Source organism: Eleutherodactylus coqui, chromosome 1 (genome assembly GCF_035609145.1).
Source record: "Eleutherodactylus coqui strain aEleCoq1 chromosome 1, aEleCoq1.hap1, whole genome shotgun sequence".
In the NCBI taxonomy this organism is placed as follows: Eukaryota; Metazoa; Chordata; class Amphibia; order Anura; family Eleutherodactylidae; genus Eleutherodactylus; species Eleutherodactylus coqui.
The window spans coordinates 208572274-208594696 of record NC_089837.1 but is presented as its reverse complement, the minus strand read 5'-3'; the positions used below and the strand labels follow the sequence as shown (position 1 = coordinate 208594696).

Here is a 22423-nt window from a genome sequence, read left to right as displayed (position 1 = left end):
TGATTGCAGAAGTGGGGGAAGTGGTTATAGAGGCCCGCCAATTGACTGGAAGAGATTGTGTGCAGTATTAGCATTTCCGAAAGATCTGTGCACACCATCCCATGTGAAGAACTGAAGATGTGGAACGTTTTCTCCAAGTGGGTGCTGCAAATGTTGACCAACGATCATAAGGCTGTGCCCTTGGCAATGTTCCAGGTGATCTTGACACCAGGGCTATGGAGTCAGTCTCATTTTGTTGGAGTCTTGCTCTGAGGCTGTAGAAATGTACCAACACCAACTGCATTTAGGAAAGTTTTCAAATGTCCTATTCATCTCAGGCCCTAGTTATCAAAAACCTTAACGACAATAGAAAATCAGTTATTGCCTTTCCTCTCCATTAGATTAAGTATCCATACGCTGCTTCTTCAAGGCTTTTAGTTGAGAAGAATCTGTGCTGTACTATCTGCACATGCTCAGTAGTGAGACTCCTCTACAGAACAGAGGAACAGGGCAGTGGGTATGCCTGCACTCGAGAACTAGAGACTAGTGGTTTACACTGAATTCTTAAATTATATTCCAATAAATTTTATATTTTATGTTCTATCTAAATGGCTTGATTATTTTTTGCATGATAGTGATGAAAAGCCTGATACTATTTTAATGTATCATTTAAAAATGATGAGTCATGTAGGAAGGAGCATGACTGGTGCCTTCATTCCCTCAGTTCTCACAACAGATGAGATGTGAATGAAGGACACGGTCTCGCTGCCAATCCAGCATAGCATTATTTTCCAGTGGGCATAACAGACCCCTAATAAAGTGTTCAGTGGCCATGTAATCATGGCACTGACACTATGAAATAAGTATACGTTAAGAGGAAGATTATGTTGAGGAGTAACAATGCTTTCAACTTTCTGGGGTAAGTAGTTTTTTTCCCTAAAAAAAAAAAAAAAATTTGATATAGAACTTGAATGCATCTCGTATTTCTGAGGTATTCTTTTTTGGAAAAATTGCTACTACGGAAGCATTTTGCATGCTTATGGCGTTCATATGGGTCAAGTTCATATTTTTATATTACATACCTGGTCGTCATTGCATCATTTCTCAACATCTGGAACATGTAGGACAAAGTTCATGATGAATTTCACTAGCAAGTCACTCTAGCCCTCAAATGACAAATTGAAGCTCTTCTGTTGTCCATTGATAAAGCCTTTGCTAAACCAACTGTAGTAACATATTTCTGCTCTCTGCTTTCAAAATATTGTTTGATATGACAGCACTTCTATCCTGCTACAAACGCAGCGGTGGGAGTAAACTAAGGAATAATTCTTCCTTTAAAAAGCATCATGCGTGGTTAGGTTTGTGACTATTCGTTAGCATTAGAGATGAGCGAGCGTACTCGGAAAAGCACTACTCGCTCGAGTAATTTGCTTTATCCGAGTATCGCTGTGCTCGTCCCTGAAGATTCGGGTGCCGCTGCGGCTGACAGGTGAGTCACAGGGGAGAGCGAGAGGGAGAGAAAGATCTTGCCTCTGTTCCTCCCCGCTCTCCCCTGCAGCTCCCCGCTCCGTGCCGGCACCCGAATCTTCAGACCCGAGCACAGCGATACTCGGATAAAGCAAATTACTCGAGCGAGTAGTGCTTTTCCGAGTACGCTCGCTCATCTCTAGTTAGCATCTTTTTCTGCTCTCTCATCGGTTCATGAGAACCATTCCAACCACAGGGTCCTTCTGTAGTCAACCGTTTGTTGCAACAGGCCCTTGTCCATGAAATAAATGAGCTGATTGCCTCCCTTGACTGGCACTCCATTTCTTTCCTTGCTGCAATGCCTGATTCCCCAAGCTATGCTTCATTCATAGTATATTCATCTGAAAGGGAACCTGTCACTTCCTTTATGCTATCCTCAGTAAGAGCAGCAGAAAGTAGACAGAGGCTGATTACACTGGGGGAGTGTGCAGTTGGTTTTGCAGCAGTAAGAGAAGAGTCCAGTGTATTTATGAGCTGCTGCCCACTGGCTCTTCACCGTTTTCTCAGTAAGCTAGGTTATGGCTAAGAAATCGGGGTCCTTACTTCGTTGAAAGCAGCATAAACTACAGGACAGGTTCCCATTTAACCTCTTCCAGATCCAATGTACATATCTGGCAGCTGACACAAGGCTGCAACTGCCAGGATCAGAGAACTGATCGCGGCAATTAACTATTAGGATACTTCTGTCACCCATTGGCTCACCCACAACAGGACCATGGACTGCCTTTTGAGTGTCATAGCAGCCATGTATTTCTGTAGCTCTGTTTCAGTCAGGGCTACCAACATGTATTTGGTGTCATTTTAAGACTAAGTTTATTTACTTTTAATTAACTTTAAAATGACATGTTCATAGCCCTTAATCTCAGAGTGAGAAACCAAGTAATCTTGTAGATATGATACCTTTTAATGGCTAACAAAGATGCATGATGTTACTGCAAGCAAGCTTTCGGGGATATCTTGCCACCTTCGTCATGCTATTGAATGAAACTAGTTTGGATGGCACATAATTATAGCATACAGATGGGGGGAGGAGACACCTTCTTCTTGATCTAAATAAATGTTCACACACAGAAATTTGGGACTGTTTTGCACTCAAAACTTAAAACAACAAACAAGCAAAGCGGAGACATGCATCATAAATCAGTCCACTGAACACAGGACAGTTTTATGATGCGTCTTATCTCCTTCAACCTGCACATGGTTGCAGCACCACCTAGTGGATGGCAACATTATTACAAGTCCAGTTCTGAATTTTTATGAGGTTTTAAAACAAAAGGAAAAACAAAAATATATATATATATGTTTAATGATTCGGAGGAGGGCATCCCTCTTGACCACCTTCACATCTTTCATATTTTCCCCTTATGCAAGAATCCCGCGCTGAGGTTCATTCCATTCTTGAGGGTGTCAAACATGACCATAAATTTATACTCCGAAATTCTTCTGTGATGCTGCGACTTGAAATTGCCCTTCAGTATAATAACTCATCTGCTCTATGTTGTGTCCCTGACCACAAAAATGTTTTGCCACATGTATTTCAGTCTTTTGCTCTGTAACTGAGTGTCGATGAGATCTCATCCTGGCTCTCAGTTTTTGTCCTGTTTCCCCGATATATAAAGCCCCCCAACAGGACATTTACTGCAGCAGATCAGGTACACAACATCGGCCGCGAATATCCCCGGGATCTAATAGTCCTGCTGTGTGTTGGGGATTTGTATCTTTTCTGCAGTCAGTCTATGTGAGCAGGTCTTGCAGCTCCTTACATTACAGGGATAAGTTCCTTTTTGTGTGTCAGAGGACAATGCACTCCTGATTATAAAGTTCCTCAAATTTTGGAGGTTGCCTGTAGCACAGAAGTGGAGGGTCCGGAAATATGGTTTTCAGATAGTCATCCTTGTGTAGGGTATGATGGAGTTTCTTTGCAGTCTTCCGTAGTACCTCTAGCTGTGAATTGTAGGTTACTAGTAGAGGTATTTCCTTTCTCATTGTATTTGAGTAGTTGATTTCTGGGTATCCTGGTGGCTCTTGTGATTTGGTCATCAATTGAGGTGGGATGGTAGCCCTGATTTAAAAATGTTTTTTTGAGATTGTGTAAATGTTCCTCTGTCTGTTGGGTTGGAGCAGATCCGGTTGTATCTGATGGCCTGTAGACTATGGACTTTTTGGTGTTTAGGATGGTAACTGTCCCATCTGAGGTATGTGGGCCGATCAATTGGTTTTCGGTATAGTGATGTCTGTATTGAGTTGTTTGAAATTTTTATGGTGGTGTCGAAAAAGTTAAATTTTGTATACGAGTAGCTTTATGTCAGGTTTATGGTGGAATGAAATGCATTGAATCTCTCATGAAATTTTATTCTTGTTCAGTGTTTGTCCAGATGATTATGATGTCATCAATGTAGCGGACGTAGGCCAATGGTTTGTGGGGCAGGAGGCCAAAAAGTCACTCTCCACTTTTGCCATGAAAAGGTTGGCATATTGCGGTGCCATTTTACTGCCCATGGCAGTCCCCATGAGTTGCAGGAATATCTCCTTGTCAAAGGAGAAATAGTTGTGTGCGAGGATGAATCTAGTGAGTTGTAACACTGATTCGAAGGTGACCCCCATGGGCCTCAAGGTGTGCCTGGCAGGTGGTCAGTCCATCTTCGTGTGGCATGTTGGAGTATAAGGACTCCACATCCATGTTTTCCAGGATTGTGCCATCTGGGAGGGGACCTATGGTTGACAGTTTGTTCAGTAGGTCTGTGGTGTCCTGCAAATAGCTGGTTGTATTCCTCACCAGTGGTTTGAGGACACCTACCAATCCTGAGATTTTTTTTCAGTGAGGGTTCCCACACCAGGGATAATTGGCCTCCCTGGCTTGCCAGCTTTGTGTAGTTTGAGAAGCATGTAGAATATTCCCACCCTAGGGTTCTCCGGTATCAAGTCCAGAAATTTGTGGAGCACACAGACAGACTTTTGATGACTCTTCGGGTCCTGATCCAGTTTGGTGTAGTATCTGGTGTCCGTCAGCTGTCTTTCTGCTTCTTTCATGTAGTCTGATGTATCCATGAGAACTATAGCACCACCCTTATCTGCAGGCTTAATGGTGATCTCCTTGCTGTTATTGAGTACAAAACAGTACAAGTACCTCTCTTCATACATCCTGGGTGTCGGCTGCTTCTTACAGCGGACACCTGATGGCACTAGCTCCGATGAGCTGCGCGGGCTCATCTGGGTTGTTAACCCTTTAAATGCCCCGGTCCATTCTGACAATGGGGTTTTTTTTTTCTTCTTTCACATTGCATAAAATCACCAGTAGTTAATTAACCAGGGAAAGAGGAGGGGAAGGGTAAAGAAACTAGGAAAGATCAGGGTAAAGGGAAGGGTACAAGGGAGTCAATATTTGTTAAATGACTTTTCCTGCGTGCGGCACATTTTTGTTAGGATTGCCCTATGTTTGTGCTACCGCTGGGGAAAGCCTGCACATCTGCTCTTAACTCTCATATATCTAACCCTTTGTCTATAAGGTGTAACCAGGGACGCCATGTTGACCTATAGGATTTCCAGGTATCGTTTTTGATTGCAAACAGTTTTTCATAGGAGCAGTGTGCAGAGACCATATTTATTATTGCCTTCAGGGAGAGTTTTACAGAAAGGAGAATGTGGGAGGTAAGCCTTTTCAATTTCCAGCAAAAGTAAGGCCATCCGCGGCATAGGTTTTACTTGGGAGTTCACCAGCCTAGAGCTCATTGAAAAAACTGACCTCCATAAAGTCTGTAAGAGAGGACATTCCCAAAGAATGTGATATAGGGAACCTTAAATACTCTATATATAGGGTACTTTAAATATTCTTTTATTAGATACAGCTTCAGCATACCTAAAATATCCAAATATTCCTTAATTTGTTTTGATAGTTATAATAGCTTTAGTGATAGAATCTTCTGTACCCATTTAATGTTATGGAATTTTTGGGTTAATGCTAAGATCAAGAAGATTAAGTCAGTATCTATTATCATAAGAAGGCATTATATGAAAATCCTCCACTGTGGGCTCAATGAATTTAGTCAATGTATCCAACAAGCGTCTTCCTGTAGAAGCTTTTTATGTAAGTTACCTTTTCCTACCTTTAACTAATACCCTAAAATTTCAGAACCAGAGTTTACGTAAAATGTGGGCTAATTTCAGTTGCATAGCCCTCATATATATTAACCCCTTAGTAACCACCCCATAGTCTTTTTACATCCTGCCTAGTGGGCTTAATACCCAGTGCCATAAAAACATGCTCGCTGTGGGGATTAAGGCCAAGTAGGCTGTGTAGGGGACAGCTTCCTGCTGCTGTAGGTAGCTGGCAACCTGGAGCTGTCATGGGGGGGGGGGGGGGGGGGCAAGGATATCCGATCCCCAGGCATGCGATCACCGATATCCAATGGAAAACAGCAATTGCATGGACATACACAAAAAGTTTTAAAAAGTTAGTTTCAAGTGCTTTCACAAATCGGATCCATGAGGGGAGCTGAAACCGCTCACGTCCATCCTCCGCGTTGTCTCACAGTGATCTGTTCCACAAAGGACCTGACACCACCTTCTGCGCATGCACGTCAGACATCATACGTCATGTGCACAAGGCCGGAAAGGCCCAGGACATTTGAAATCTCCTGGCTCGTGATTGCCATTATCCAATGGATAATGGCAATCACAGAAAAGTGTAAAAAAGATAAATAAAGTTCAAGTTTTAGCTCCTCACGGATTGGATCCATGATGGGAGCTGAAAATACTTACCCCCTTCCTCCATGATGTCCCGCAGTGATCTGGACCTGCTACGGCTTCTGTGCATACGCCAATGTGTGGCGCACATGCCAGAGAGCCCGGCAAATTTCAAATCAAAAATAGCCAAGTGCAAGATGTCACCGGGCACGTGATAGCCTTTATCCATTTGGAAAGTTAGATAGTGTAAAAAAAAAAAAAAGTTTCAAAAGTTAAAGTTTCATCTTCCCGTACAGATTGTATTCAGGAGGGGAGATGAAATTACATAACTAACGTCCCTAGGTTTGTTCCCTGATGGGGTCTTTATCCACGAACCTAAACCCGGTCTCTGTGCATGCGCCTGTCAGCCAAAAGGTGGACACATGCGCAAAAGTCGAAGATTGCCTGGGAAATTTAAAATCTCCCTGCTCCTGGCTACCAAAGGTAGCCGAGAACCTGGAGATGTCACAGGGGGACTGTGGTATGCGGTTCCTGGTCACGTGATCGCCGTTATCCAATGGATAATGGCGATCACACAAAAGATTTTTTTTTTTTAAATTGAAGTTTCATCTCTCCTCAACCGATGCGATCAGTCAGAGGAGATGAAACGTCTTACTGCAGGCTTCCGCATTTGAACCCCGCCGTGATCCTCCTCCATGGACCTTCCCTGGCTTCTGCGCACGTGAAATTTAAAATCTAGCTACCACCGGTAACACAGAGCCTGAAGCGGTGACCGATCACGTGATAAAAAGGTAGTGATCTACCATTAGGCTGGTCTCACACGACTGGATAGAAATTGCGGATTCCGCACACGTTTGATCCGCGCTAATATGCAGATCAATCAAATGCATTGCATTAAACAATTCCGCTCACATTAGCGGGTCAGAATTACGTAATCCACTTGCAGAAAACAGAATGCAGCATGTTCTAATTTACTGTGGATATCCCTGATAGAGCCCATATGCTATTATATTGTGTACAGGTTGCAGGTACCCGCATCATCGCTAAGCGATGGCACAGGAAACAAACTGAAAAAGGTGTGTTGCGCATGACCACCTGTGTGAGTGCGCAGTACATTACGCGGCCGCACATAGAGCCATTGCTGGGCTCACAGCTAGGATCCACTGGAGACCTCCACATACGGCCATAAGAGCCTGGCCTTATATAGATTGCTACCTGTAATACATAATTTACAAGAAGCCCCAGGAACGCTTGCCTTCCTACAGTTCCAGGAGCAGCTGGTTGAGTGCCTTCTGTGTGAGACCGCCGCACCTCAGCAAGCTTGCGAAGCCTCAGAGTGCCACTTTTTACACCCCATCCCTGCCGCTGGGGTCAAGAAAAACCCCCTTCAGATAAGCATGGGAGCGGGACTGATACCCAGTGTTATTCCCCCATGTGCCCACCAGGCCTCCGTAATTTGGAGACATACCACACAGTTTTACATTATTACTTTATCTAAGATTTAGGGAATGCCAAAAAGGTGGGGGAGCCTGGAAATTATTAAGTTGTGCCCTGAAATCCAATGGGTGTTCCCTCCATTATAGACCTAGTCTTGTGTTCAGTAAGCAGATTGGAGCTACAATGGATATGTTTCTAAACACAGGACAAAAAGCGGTATCCATTTTGGAGTGCAAGTCTTTATTTATGTGTGCTGTACAAAATCTGTTTTTAAAGTGACACAATTGCCAAAAAAATGAAAATCATATTTTTTTTTCTTCTGCTTTACTTAGATTCATTCAAAAAACTGTGGGGTGAAAATACGCAGTATACCCCTAGATGAATACGTTAAGGGGTCTAGTTTTCAAAATGGTGTCATTTCTGGGGGTTCTATATCGTTTTTGCTGCTCAAGGGCTCGGCCAGTGGGCAATGGGGCCTAAAACACCTTCAAGCAAAATGTCTGTTCTGAAAGCCACCGGCTGCTCCTTTTTATTTTGGGCCCTGTTGTACATACATACAGAATATTAGGGCCACAATGGGTATGTTTATGAACACGGGACAAACAGGGGGATCCATTATGCGGTGCAAATCCACATTTTCATGTGCACTGTAGAAAAAAGAAACTGTCCTTAAAATGACACTTGCAAAAATATGAAATTTTATTTTTTCTGCTCTAAATTGCATTAACGCCTGAAAAAAAACAAACTGTTAGGTCAAAATGCTCATGACACCCCTCAGTGAATACATTAAAAAGTATACTTTTTAAAATGGGGTCATTTGTGCAGGGTATCTTTCATTCTGACACATATGAGCCTTTGCAATCTTGGCTTGGTGTAGGAAAACAAAGTGTTCCTCAAAATGTTAATTAATGTTAAATTTGTACATCTAAAAAAGGTTAAAAAAACTAAGCTTTTCAAATGTGCGTCCAGAATAAAGTAAAAAGACGAAAATATATATCTTATCAAGTGGTGAAAAAACAATGTCAGAATCACCTGGATATGCAAAACCTTTACAGAGTTATTCTATGTTAAAGTGACATGTCAGATTTCCAAAATTTGGCCTGGTCATTAAGGTGCAAACAGGCTTGGTCACTAAGGGGTTAACACGACGAACTATATTTGTCCCAATTCTTTCTAGGAGTTTCCTACTTTCAACTCACCCTAGCAAACCTCTGCTTTAAAGTTGTCGCCCTACTTCTAGTTTTACTGCAGGATGCAATTCATGACACAGTGGCCCAAATTCAATAAGATTGAACTTGCAGTACCAACCTGGGCCACTGCGTAATGTATGGAGGTGTCTGCTCGTGCAGCAAAACAGCCTAAAGTGGAGCTATGCCTTAATAATAAGGCAGGCACTACAAACTATTCATATTAAAGTTTTGCGCAAAAACACAAGTGAAGATATTAATTAAATAAAATGTAGTTTATTGAATTCTAGGCATTTCATCGGCTGAATTACCACTTTCCATTAAAAATATATCTACAGTGGCTGTATGTTACAGTGGGCATAGCTCGCATAATAAACAGCTTAAATGCAGAATATAAATTAGAACTTCAATTTCTGCACTGAAAGGAGCAAAAACAATATTTTTTGTTATTCGCCATAAAATGCTTTTCTCGGTTGCTCATTGGGACACAGCTGAAGGCCTCTACTATAGCTCCTGCCAGTCGGAGAGGAACACTGAGCAAAGAAAAAGTTAATTCCTCCTACGAGCTATACCCCTCCTGCAGCCACTAAGCTAAATCAGTTTGTATGCAAGCAGTCAGAAAATAAGAGCCCCAGAGCCAAGTGAATATGTGAAGTAAAATAAAACACACAACCAAACGAAGAAGTGAAGGAGGAAGCCCAGAACAGAGAACAGCCTGCAACAAATGGGTGGGTGCTGTGTCCCCCAATGAACAATGGGATGTTCAAAAGCAGTCCCCCGGGGTGAGCCACTAATACTTGTGATGCTATCAGGATACTGCCACCTGCAGAATCCTGCAACCAAGAGCAGTGTCAAAAGATGCAAAGGTATGCAACCTGTAAAATTTCATGAACTTGTGAAGCGAAGACCAGGTTGCAGTCTTGCAAATCTGGAGTACAGAAACGTTATGAGACACCGCCAAGATGCACCCTCCACTCCAGTAGAGTGTGCTGTGACCCAAAGGGAGTGAAGTACTGCCTTTGGCACAGTAGGCCTCCATGATCGCTATCCCGGTCCAGCAGCTGATTGAGGATTTGGAGGCCGCCAGTTCCCGACAACGTTCCGTAGGGTGTGCAGGCTCCGGGCAGAATGAGGTCCTCATTTAGGTGCAAAGTCGAAACCATCTTGGAAAGAAAGGAGGGCACAGGGCAGAGTACCACCCTGTCGTCACGAAGCACTAGAAAGGCAGATCGGCAAGATAATATGGTATGTTCAGAGACGTGGTGCATCAAAGTTATTGCTATCTTGGATGGTTGCCTTTCTGGTAGCCAACGGAGGGAAATATGCTGCATGAGCTCAAAGGGAGATCATTGCAACGCATTTAGAACCACATTTCGGATCCCATGGTGCTGACGGGAGATGGAAAGGAGGTGCAGTACGTGCCACTCCCTGAAGAAATGTCCACACCTTGGATATGGAAGGCAGTGGGTATTGGAAGAGAACCGAAACTGCAGAAACTTGACCTTTGAGGGTAGGTTTACACATAGCGGAAATGCTGTGGAAAATTCCGTGGCACGTTACGCAGCATTTCCACATTCAAAACAGAGACAAAATCTGCACACTTGGTGCAGTTTTTTTTTACTTGAAATTAGCTGTGTACCTTCAGCTGATTTCAGAAGATACGGCGCTCCCTCTCACCTCTGAAGTCTTTGGCTGTCAGTGCTCCCCGGCATCCAGCAGTGAGCGCAGCACTACTGGTCAGGCAATGCCACGTCAGCCACCAAAGTAGAGATCAACAGATCCAGCGGAGAAAGATCAGGGGGTGATCCAAGGACTTGCACGATCTGTTCCAAATGTATAAGATGGCTGCAGTGGAACTGCACATGGGAGCACCTCGAATGCGGCAACTACAAGTCCCAGCACTTGCACACCTTGGTGGTTGGAGTGGGGGGCGTGGGACCACAAAGCAGAGCCGTTGCTGGAGAAGTTCGAGTTTGTCCCTTGGAAGTTTCACCTTTCTCTAAACTGAAGAACAAGCTGAGAAAAGCGATTTGATGTGAAGGCGCAGGTTGGATTTTGGACAAATGATAATCCACCCGAAGTGGAGGTTCTTCGTGTTGGCCTTGAGGGATTGTGCCTTGATCGGTATGTCATCCAGATATAGTATCAGAACGATTTCCCTGGAGTGTAGAATCATTACACTCAATAGGCTCTTTGTGAACACTTGACGAGCTGCTGGTGGGCCAAACGGCAAGGTGATGAATTAGAAATGGTTCGAATGAATCACAAAATGAAGAAATCGCTGGGGAAAATGTGCAGATAGGCATCCCTGATGTCTAAATTAACGATAGGTATTCACATTGATCCATGGAAGCAATCACTGAGGAAATGGCGGACTTTGACATAGTGGTTCAGTCACTTGAGATCTAGGACTGGGCACACATCCATTTTTTTGAGGGGAGGAGGGGGATACACAACAAAAAGGTTGGAGTAACAGCAGGTATAACGTTTGTGAAAAGGAACTGGGATGAGGGCTACATGATTGAGTAAATCCTGAACTGCTTGAAGACGACTGGGAGGATCTGGCCCGATCGGGCAGCAGGGAAGAGCTGAAAAAGTGATCCAGTGGAGTAGAAAGAAATTAGATGGCGTACCCCAAAGAGACAATCTTGCACACCCAAGTGTCATGGACGTGAGACACAGACACATCCCTGAAAAAGGAGGCACCCACCACCCCCACCGACCAGGATGGGGATTGCCCTTCACGCGAAGGAAGATTTTGCCTGAAAAGTTTGGGAGCGGGGGCGCCAGGTAGAGCGCGGTTTGAAGAATGGATGCTTTTTATGATATGTGTGAGTCAAAGGGTAACAGGCTGGAGTGAAAATTAGGTTTCTTCTTAGCACTGTATTGGCAACTGGATATATTCTGTGGCTTTAAAGATAATTTCATCCAGGAAACTGCCGATAAAGGGGAGACCAGTTAACCTGGTGGAGGTGAAGTCTGCAGACTAATATTTTAGCCACAGCATGCAGCAATTTGAAAAGCGCAGAGGAGTGGGCTAGGAGTCTGGCGGCATCCAGGGAGACCTGGCTGATGAACTTGCCTGCCTGAGAGCGCTGAAGAGTAAGTTCCACCAACCACTCCTGGGAAGCACCAGAGATGATATCTCAGTGCAATTCTTTTGCTTATTCAGATGAGGACCTTTTAACCCAGAATGAGGCAACGAGACAGAGAAGGGCCAACGCCGTCGCCTCACAGGAGGATTTGGCAAAAGATCCCAGCAGTTTATCGCACTGGTCCTTGAGAGATGATGCATCTGCCAGGGGCAGAGCCGTGTGTTTGGAAGAGTGAGACACCAGAGGACACACCAATAGGGAGGACAACCACATTTTAAAAGATTCCTCAGGGAATGACCTAGGTAAGGCCTCCCATCTAAGGGAGGAGATGCTCCCTGAATAGACAGCATCACGTAGACCTAGTGCAAACCATGAGAGGGTCGAATTAGAGCACAGTAAGACAAGGAATGGGCAAGTGAAGGAGGGGTACTATAGGATGACGTCACTAGTGACATTTACCTTCCCTGAAGAGGAAAAGCCACCTGCCATGATATAGATATCCAGCCTTATTCCTAGTCACTTCTCTAACCTCCCTTTGGTAGGCAAAAGGAGCCCAGGGTACTTGAGCAAGAAGATCTGTGCTGGCAAATCACTGAAAATTTAGGGCTTCTTTGTGCCACCTTGTCTTTGGGAAGCAGGGAATCATCATGAAAGTTAGAGCAACCCTGGTGTCCCTTCCTTAGAAACCATCTACTACCTTACTGTCACCCTGCGAACCCTTAAAGTCCAAGGACCTGCAGTATTTGGAAAACCTGCGTCAGAAATGTCTGTCTCCTATGAATGCCAAGCTAAAACTGATTCAACTTAGCTTCTGCAGGAGGGGTATAGCTGGAAGGAGGTGTTATCTCTTTTTTTTGCCTACTAGTGGCAGGAGCTATACCAGAGGTCTTCAACTGTTTACCCCAATGACAGACAAGAAATGTCAGTACTAAACATTTAATGGAAGTGCTGTACATGCATTATACAAAAACTAGCTTCCTCCACTGCATCCTGCTTAGTGTCAGACTGTAAGGGACAAGCAGCTAGATCCATGAATAACCTATGGCCTTATTTATTGAAACGGTCCACCAGAGCTCAGCTCATTTCTTAAATTGCTGTGGAAAATTATAAGCTACAATGAGAAGGAAGGACAGTTTTAACATATGAGGCCCATTAACTAATAAATGTGAAGAGCCCATAAAAATTGTATTACCTATGGAGATTCGCTGCTTGGTAAAGAGAGGTCTTCAGCAACACAAATCTCTATTCTTGAAAAAAGCAGAAAAATCAATCGAGTGGTTTATAAAAACATTTTAAAAGGACTGGTGCTTTCTATTTACACCACCGTTATAAGTCTTATTTTATGCAGCAATTTTATAACAAGTTACAGTAGTTTTATCTGTATTCACTTCCTTTTTTCTAGCTAAAACACAAAGGAATGCCATTCTTCTTATTGCAAGGACCTGATTGCCATTATGGAAAGAACAAAGTAAGGTGGAGTTATGTATGAAAATAAATAACCTTTAGGTTCCACATACGGTATGTAGTGGAGTATATCAGTATAAACGGTGGTTTTCCATTGGCCGCAGGTAGACATAGTGTATTAATCTTTACTAGTGTAATAAAAAACTGTTACATGACAAATTTAGCCCTGCTACTTTTGCATATTCATTGCAGATTAATTTTTCCATCATTATTGTAAGCCTAAGACCTGATGTGATTATACCAATTTTCCTCTTCTTCATTGCTGTTTCTCTGTGGGTATGCTCTGGAATAAGGTAGAAGTTTTAAAGAATAAAACTATTCATTGCTTTAAAGGGGTTGTCCCATAATCAGCACACAGCTGATTTTGCCAGGGGATGCCATGGACACCCAGGTGTTCTCCCTTCAGCAGGAATGTAGTATTAACCCTTTCCAATCCACTGTCTGACATCTAAAGACATTCTGATTGAAGGCTGTACAGCTCCAATGTCGGAAGATGTCCGGCAGGGTATTCTTACTGTAGATTACTGGCTGCTCTGTTGTCGGGGGCCTCTCCAGCATGACACATACCACAGTACTGGCTCTAGCCAGCAGATGGCACCATTGGCAAAAATAGAAAGCCCCCTAGGAAGCACTCAATCCAAAATTGGATTGCAAAGGGTTAAATAATAGCCAGAATGGGAATTGCTCTTACAAAAGTACTCCCCGTACCAGCTCATAGAGGGGACCCCCAATTCAGAGACCCCACTCATTGACATCAATATGCCCTAGAAAGGTCATATGTACAGTGTTGGTCTTCTCAGGGACATCCACTTTAAAGAAAACTGCCTACATTTCATTGGATGAAGTACAAAAACAAAATGTACAACACAAAATATTGAGAAGCAGCTACATCAGTACAGCAATCGCCACCTAAACTTAGTAGTTCTGTTTACAAGTGAAAGGATATGGTCCAAAAATAAAAATCGGTACACAAGTGTATGGTGCTCTTTTCAGAAATATGCTGTATGGCCACAATCTATTACAGTCATTAGCAAAATTTAATTTTTTACCATTACGGTTTTTACCTAGAGTATTAAAATTGGTTACAATGAAGGAATATGCTGGTTAGAACCAATTGTTAATAAGTAGAGATGAGCGAACGTGTTCTTAACGAACACTTACGCACCCGGACACCGGCTTTTCCGAGGACTTCCGTGTTCGCGCGTAAGTATTCGGGGGGCGCCGGGGGGCGGGGAGAGGCGCGGCGGCGCGGGCGGCAGCAGCGGGGAACAGGGGGGAGCCCTCTCTCTCTCCCTCTCCCCCCCACTCCCCGCCGCAACCCCCCGCGCTGCCACGGCGACCCCCGAACTTTTTTCGCCCGAACACGGAATTCCTCGCGAAGTTCGGTGTCCGGGCGAAAAGGGGCGGAGCCGAACACGTTCGCTCATCTCTATTAATAAGGCCTTTTAAAACTGCTTGCATTTAAAAGCACCCTGTAAGCTATTCATGCCACATTCATTTGGTTTGGACTTTAATGGTAACACATCTTTTGTACCAAAAATGAAAATTAATAAATAGATCTCATATACTATTAGATAAAGATAGATTTAAAGGTCTCCTATGCATATGCTGTAAATGACATCTTGGGGAGTATAAATTAGATGCTTAGTGCTGTAGTGACTGTAGATGAACTGATTCTCGTCACTTCTTCATGGTACAGCATGGACACTGGACATTCATTCCTCAAGTCCTGAAGACGACACCACATTTTTCTTGAATTAAAAAGGAATGTCATACACAGCCTGTAAACATTGATGTCCCACTGGGTTCTCAGGAGACAACGTAATGAACCATTACTTCTCAAGTTGCTGGGGTGAGCTAAAAGCTTCATACACATTAGCAGCAAAGTCTTTAACTTGTTCCATGAATAGGAGATCCTAAGAAAGGATTATACACACAAATATTAGTAAGGTTTTAAAACAAAAGCAGTTTGTCTTGCAAACCCTATCTGATACCAAAAGTAAGTCATGACATTATTGCCTCATTTCAATAGATTTAATATAGAAGGGTGAATTATTTTCTTTTCCAAATTGACTTTTATTACACGTATGAAAAGGGATCTCACTGATAAAGAGATCAAGTGGATCCTGTGTGGCTAGCCTGAAGCTCATGAATATGCACGACTAGTTCTATGTCTGGCTGCTACTCATTAAATGCAAGTTTCTCCAAAACTACTGTAATGATCTACACAAGAGACATGTTGCAGCAAAAAGTTGGTGCCTCTTTAAATAGCATGAAGTATGATGCTTACCTGGACAAAGTGGCTGGGCATTTCACTACATATGGCATGGATCTGTCCATTAGCTATTGGGATAATTTTGGCCAGTGGAAGACTAATGCTGGAAAGACTGTATTTAAAAAAAATAAATAAAAAAAAGGGTTATCCAAAGTATTCATTGAAATGACTATGCAGTTAAAAAGTATTGCTTAGGTACAAAAATTATAAAACTTGTTAAGGACCTAGAGCTATAAAAATCAGCCAATTGTATAAATACAGTACGAGATTTAAGCTCCTGCAATTTAGCAAGAACAGATCGGGTGCTCAGCTGTTGGAGAAAAAGACAGAATCCGTTTATAATGGTTCAGGATCAGTTATAGTAGGAAATTATGAAATAAAAGAAATCACATTGTGCATGTGTCCTAGACATTTTATATGACGTCATGGGAGGCACGTTAAAAAAAATTACTAAATAAAATACAAATATATTTTAAAAATAAAAAAATAGAAAAAAAACACAACACACCACCACCACCCTGTAATCTCAGACTATACAAATTATATCTCAAAATGGCCAAAATAGTGGTGAACCCATTCCTTTACTTTTAAAAATTAATATATTTGCGATAAAATAAATTAGAGGAAAGAAAAAAAAAGTCTCACTTTTTGCATACATTACCCCCAAGTTAGAAAAATATGGGAAAATTTCAGTGGAAAAAGATATTAAGAAAATAGCCTTATATGTTACGGGCTGCAAAATTATTATTTTTTTCCAAGAATAAAAAACAATAGGGCCATAACACTACCACGGGAGTAAAATTGCTAAAAAGTATCTGGTTCCTTAGGACCAAAACATTCTGGTCTCTAAGGGGTTAATGATATCCAAAACTCTGGGGCGAGAGTCAATCTGATTCCTGCATGATGCTGATTTTTGAACTTGAGGATGAACAGGATTTGTGTTACTTTCCTCAAAATCCCCTTTCTCGCCACGTACATTGGGGGACACAGCAAGACCCTGGGTATAGCTCTTGCCAATAGGAGGCAGATACTAAGCAAAGGAAGTGTTAGTGCCTGCAGGAGGGGTATAGCTGGTAGGGAGGACTGAGCTAAATCAGTTTGTATGTAAGTAGTAGGAGAGAACCAATGAACACTTAAAAGGTCATAACCAGGAAAGACAAATAATTGTATTGAATGACTTCAAGTAAAAACCCGGCCAGATGGAGGATCTCTTTAGGAGAAAAAACATCACCAGTGCTAGTAAATAATAAATAACTAGGGGGGTGCTGTGTTCCCCAATGAATGTGAGGAGAAAGGGATTTTACGGTAAGTAACAAAAATTCTGTTTTCTTGTCCGTGTCATTAGGGGACACCGCCAAAGCTTGCGAATGTTCTAGAGCAGTACCCAAGGGGGTGGAAAAAATACAAGGAAGTGTAGACAGCCTGGTGGTTCCAGTGGGTGTAAGTGAGCGACAGCTCCTTTGGCAGCTGCCAAGTAATACTTTCTGTACAACTAATGGTAATGAAAACAGGAAAATGCTCCTATCAGTAGGAAGGCATAATACGGCAGCGCTTGTCAATTGTCAAGAGAGTGCTTTCATACTTAGTAGGATGGCTTCATTGGGTGGACAGGGGGGGGGGGTCATTAGGTACAATCAGAGTCATGCTTGCCGAGGACAGTTGAGTTCTGTAGGAGGTGAGGGAGACCTTTACTCAATTCTCAAAACGGCTGAAGAACAGGCAGAAAGGCAAAAGAGTAAAGTATTGAGCATTCTACGGCTTGCTACCATCAAAAAAAGGGCAAACCACGATCATGGTTGGACTAGTGCTGAAAACGGATTCCATCTTGACCTTATCCAGAACAGCAGGAGTGATGCTCTGGACTGCTGTGTTCTTTGACACGCGATATTGGCCCTTCAGGTGCCTGCTCTTGGATGAAGAATGTCTGAAGAGCTGAGTTGAGAATGACTCTCTGGGCTGTCCACTGTTGGAACAGAAAGTCAGGAGAGCTGCAACATGGGACTTAGTTTATCACAGTACGCTGGATGCTGCTGATATGCCTGTAGCGATGCGTTGTGTGCATGGGCTCAGTTAGACAGCCCATTGCTGCAGCCTCCTTCAAGTGGGCTAGAGAACGTACAAAGTGGTCTGGTGACTGGAGGGCAAAAGGCAGGATTCTGTAGGATGTGTCCCTGAATAATTGAAGGGGATGACCGGAATCCCTTGAGAGAGGCAATGGTTCCATTGGCAATCGAATAGCGCCGAAAAAAAACGAGAGTCAGGATGCTCAAAGTCTGCGCTATTGTTCCTAACAGGTGAGTGGGGTATTGGGAAAAGAATCGGGTTGTTGGGCGCTTGGATGTCCAAAGCTTGTATGCCGCATGGAATTTTAAATTTTTTTTTATTTTTAAATGTGCACCGAAGACGCATGTCAGGGATAGGCACTAAAAAACACACAAAGTGCCTTGAGCTAGGTACGAAGATATTAGATGCATGTAATGCACCACAGTAAGAATGAAATTCTGTAGAACATAGTTACAGCACTAGGGAAGGAGGGATGTAGTTTCTTGACATTCACTCAATTGCCAAGATTGGCTATGCAACCCATCAGAAAAGATAGATGTAATGTGCAACTGAATGCTTGAAGAACATCGTTAGAAATGAATACATTGTAATACACCTTTCTGATGAAGTCTGTACATATGCAGTCTTTTACTTACTGACGATGGAAATGGACTTCTGATCCTTTGAATGGAAAGAGTTGCAGTAGTTGACTGATGCAGACTGCTTAGCATGGTGGGTGCATTATGTAGTGAGAGAGTTCAGTCACTCACTGGGCCTATGTACTAACTAGATGGGTTTTCAGAATCTGGATCAGACAAGACCATTGATGAAGATGCTCTCTTGAAGAGGCTTCAAGGAAAAATATTGCCAGGAACCAGGTTAGCTAGACTGGGAGGCACGAGGCAGGGACACAGCTTAACCGATATGGTGCAGCTGCAGCGAGTTCCTTCTGCAAGACGCTGGGATCTGGATGGCTGCAAACTCAGGGATCTGTGAGAAAAGTCTGGCTTCCCGCTGTAGAAGCCCATTAATGGATAGGAGTGCTGGACCAATGAGGGAGGGACTGTAGGAGGTGTTCCTCCCACACACTGCTCCCTCCTATAGTGGAAGAAACGCATAGGGAAGGAGAAGGTGGATGTCCCTCCACTGTGTGCAGGCCCAAGATGTCTCGCCTCTGACACCCACAGCCTGTACAAGTCTGAATCTGGGAAATAAATTAGGATAAAAGGCCACAGCATTGAGCTTGAGTGTTCAAAAAAAGCAGTCTGCATTGACCCAAAACCGAGGCCAAAATTAAGAGGAAAGGCCGTGGTGCCAAACTGGAGCATCATGGACATTCCCTACCCATCTGCTGCCCACAAAAAACTGCTGTAGAGAATAGAGGGAAGCTTCTCCCACTGGGAGTTAGCCCTGGCAGAGAAAGTGGTAAGGAGGGGAGGAAGGGACACTCAAGGCTGTTCACTGTGCTCCTCCTGAGAGTTGGGAGGAAAAGCCAGGCAGGAAGTCATAAGACAGCAGAGAGGCAGTCCCCAGAAGAGGGATAGAGGTGCCATGGGTAGAAGATGGCATGCATGGTGAGCCCTACTTATCTAACTCCGTTTAATGACCTCATCTACATCCTATTTGCTTCAGTTCCCCAAGTACCAGGAAAATCACCCCTTCAGCATTTTACACCCCACAGGGAGAGCAGTCGTGAACAGCGAATGACCCCCATGGCTGGCAGGAGGCAGAGCAGTTATTAGGGGTAATCAGGTAAATTAGCTCATTCCCGATTCCCATATAGAGGTAAAAAATGGAAAAATAATAAAACTAAAATAAGTAAAGCAGAGAAGACCTGCAAAGCAGATAGGTCTGCCTCCTATGGACACTAAGCTAAAATTTATTTAGCTCAATGCCTGCAGTGGTATAGCTGATAAGCGGGACTAACTCTTTCCTTGCTTAGTGCCCATCATCTAGAGCTGTACCCAAAGTCTTGCTATGTACCTCAATGACATGGACGAGACAGATTATTTGGTTGAACATCAGATTCTTGCTGTATTATATTAGCATTCCAGTTTTTACTATTACTATATGTGCTAGTTACAACAGGTTTACACCATGTATAGATGCGAGGGACAAAATAAAAACATACCTGTTTAATGAGCTACTTTGATTTAATTCCTGCTCATTTGGTCGAAAGAACTCTGCAATGCTGTCGAGAAGCCTTCCGAAGCCCCGAGTCAGACATGAATTCAACACTATGCTGAAGTCTGGACTGAAAACACAGATCACATGAAATATAGTGTTAGAATTGCACCGAGTATCATAGTCTAATGATTCTGACCATGATTCGCTCTATGTACATAATCCAAAAAGAATGGTTTTTATTATAACATCAAAACCAAAATCACTGCCAAGGTGAACATAACACAGTTACAGAATATAAAATATAGAGCTAGGCTACACAGTGACTTTCGGTGCTTGAAGTGAAGATCGCAGTGTCGCACTGCAACATTGCGTCTTGTGATTTCCAAAGGGGTCACATTACAACCGTGACATAACAGTTGCAAAAAAACTAAACCACTTGGATTTTGGTCACAGGTTGCACACAACTTTGCAACCACAGACTGCAATGAAAGCTGCATGCCAATGGAGCTCAACAGCAAGTTTCAGACAAGTTCTACAAATATTTGATTGCACAACAAGTGTCAGCTGCAAGAACCAGCCGGCACATGCATTGTATGGAGCGGGATTGGCTCCCGATACCCCTCCATAAAACCCTGAACACACGGGACATAACTGTACACCCTGTGTCACCAAGGGGTTAATAGGGTTTTGTCCAGATAATTTTTTTAAATTAAAGAGAACTGCTGAATAACATCTACAACTGCTGAAAATAAGTGCAGAAATAAAGAACAGTTAACCGTTCGTTTCATTCATAGTAAGTGACTTTTTACTTTACCTCTCCAACATGTCTCTGGTTTCATTCAGGAGACGGATGGTGGTGACGTCCTTCTCCGTGAGCCCGCATGCCTAGTAAAATCAAATATTTATTCTTACCACAGCTGGAAACATTTCTTAGTAACTCAAGAAAGAAATTTCTGCTTAAGTTCACACCACCAATGGTAAAACAGAATGCCTCCATGAACCCCATACGAAGCAACTGAAGCTCTGGTACATCCATGCTAGAAATAGCAGAATTATAATTCTGCAGCTGTTGTCCTTTGGTTTTGGCCATTACATTGTACCAGTCCTCGCTGATGGCTGGATGTTGTATGTAATTTATTCGGTTGTAAAAACATCCGTTGAACATAAACCTTCAAATTCTATACTAAGTGGGGATTCCAACTTTGCTACTATAATATAGCTACAGGTTTATATGGCCAAACAGGTCAAGATAAAAAAAAAAAAAAGATGCGTGAGTAATATATATAACACACACACACACACACACACACACACACACACGGCAATGTCCTGAGCTCATGAACAGTGATAAGCACCGATTTTATTAAAAGCATGGCACCTAGAAAAAAAAGTGAACCAATGCTGCACTTGGGGATTCTGTCACTAGTTTGTGCTGCCTCAGAGCAGCATAAATATAGTGACACATTCCCTTTAAGGCCAATTAATAAAACAAGCATTTCAAAGAAGCAAGGGAAGAGAGAAAATGTCTGGTTAATTACTATGATGTACAATAAATTTATTTGACATGGTAATATGATGGAACGGAGCAGCTGTAGCTGCAGACAAAGTCATGCTGACTTCTTAATGAATGGTTATTAGCTATGCATCTCCATTATGACAATTTATTAAATGACCTTAGACGCCCACTCTGTGTCTTCCAGAAAAGTCACATTGAAAATCCCCACTGTTTAAGACGGCATTCAAGTCTAGACAAGATGTCATAACACTGTTCAACTCTCCTCACATTTCCTTCTCGTCTTCCAAAAACATTTGGCAGTTATTAAGACCGCATAGACTTATTTATATATTACTGTTATACAGGGGAAACAACTGATAATATACTTTAACTGAAGATTCATCACATTGGATCTCCAGTCATTTGTTCTGGAGATCCGCTTTTCAAAAAAAAAAAAAAAAAGAGGTTATAGATAAAAAGCAGTGGCGCTCCTTGACATGGTATCGGTCTTCTTCCAGCACACTAAGTACTAAAGAGGGCAGGCAGACTCATGTCAATGACTTTATGAGTATTCCTACCTGCTGCATTCACTTCCTTGCACTACTTGGCTAACATTAAAGATTAGACTACTGCGAGGAAGAAGCAATCCCGTTGATTTGCATTGTAGCAAACGTATTCACAGAAGTAGCCTTTAGCGGATAGAATTAGGCCGGCTTCACACGAGCGTGACGGGCTCCGCTGCGGAATATTCCGCAGTGAAGCCCGTCACGGCCCCCCCCAGAGACCCCGTCACGGCGCCCCCCAGAGACCCCATACTTACCAGCGGAAGATAGCGTGAAGACGCTTCCCCGGCCACCGCCGTCGTGTCATGTGACACGCCCACCGCGTCACATGACGCGGCCGGCCGTGTCACGTGACGCGCGGCGGTAGGCGGGGAAGCGTTTTTTCACGCTATCTTCCGCTGTGTTACAGCGGGAGATAGCGTGAACGGACGGCTTCCATTGACTGCAATGGAAGCCGTCAGCGCGTACACCCGCGGCAAATAGAGCATGCCGCGGGTGAGGACGGGAGATTTCAGGGTGCGAAATTTCGCGGTGGAATTACGCATCGT

The 22423-nt window shown here is 43.2% G+C and overlaps 2 protein-coding genes across 2 annotated transcripts in view; one reads left to right on the top strand and one right to left on the bottom strand.

Moving 5' to 3' along the window:
* The window catches only part of ADAT2 (adenosine deaminase tRNA specific 2), a 628714-nt gene that overhangs the window by 568984 nt on the left and 37307 nt on the right, over window positions 1-22423 (top strand). The window lies entirely within an intron of this gene.
* Window positions 14866-22423, bottom strand: part of PEX3 (peroxisomal biogenesis factor 3) — a 29986-nt gene continuing 22428 nt past the window's right edge. Inside the window, exons 10-13 of the mRNA XM_066605471.1 lie at window positions 20632-20702; window positions 19822-19944; window positions 15663-15759; window positions 14866-15288 (exon numbers count right to left, since the gene is read on the bottom strand). Coding sequence (XP_066461568.1) covers window positions 15205-15288; window positions 15663-15759; window positions 19822-19944; window positions 20632-20702 — 375 coding nt within the window. The 3' untranslated portion in view covers window positions 14866-15204. The remainder of the gene's footprint in view (window positions 15289-15662; window positions 15760-19821; window positions 19945-20631; window positions 20703-22423) is intronic.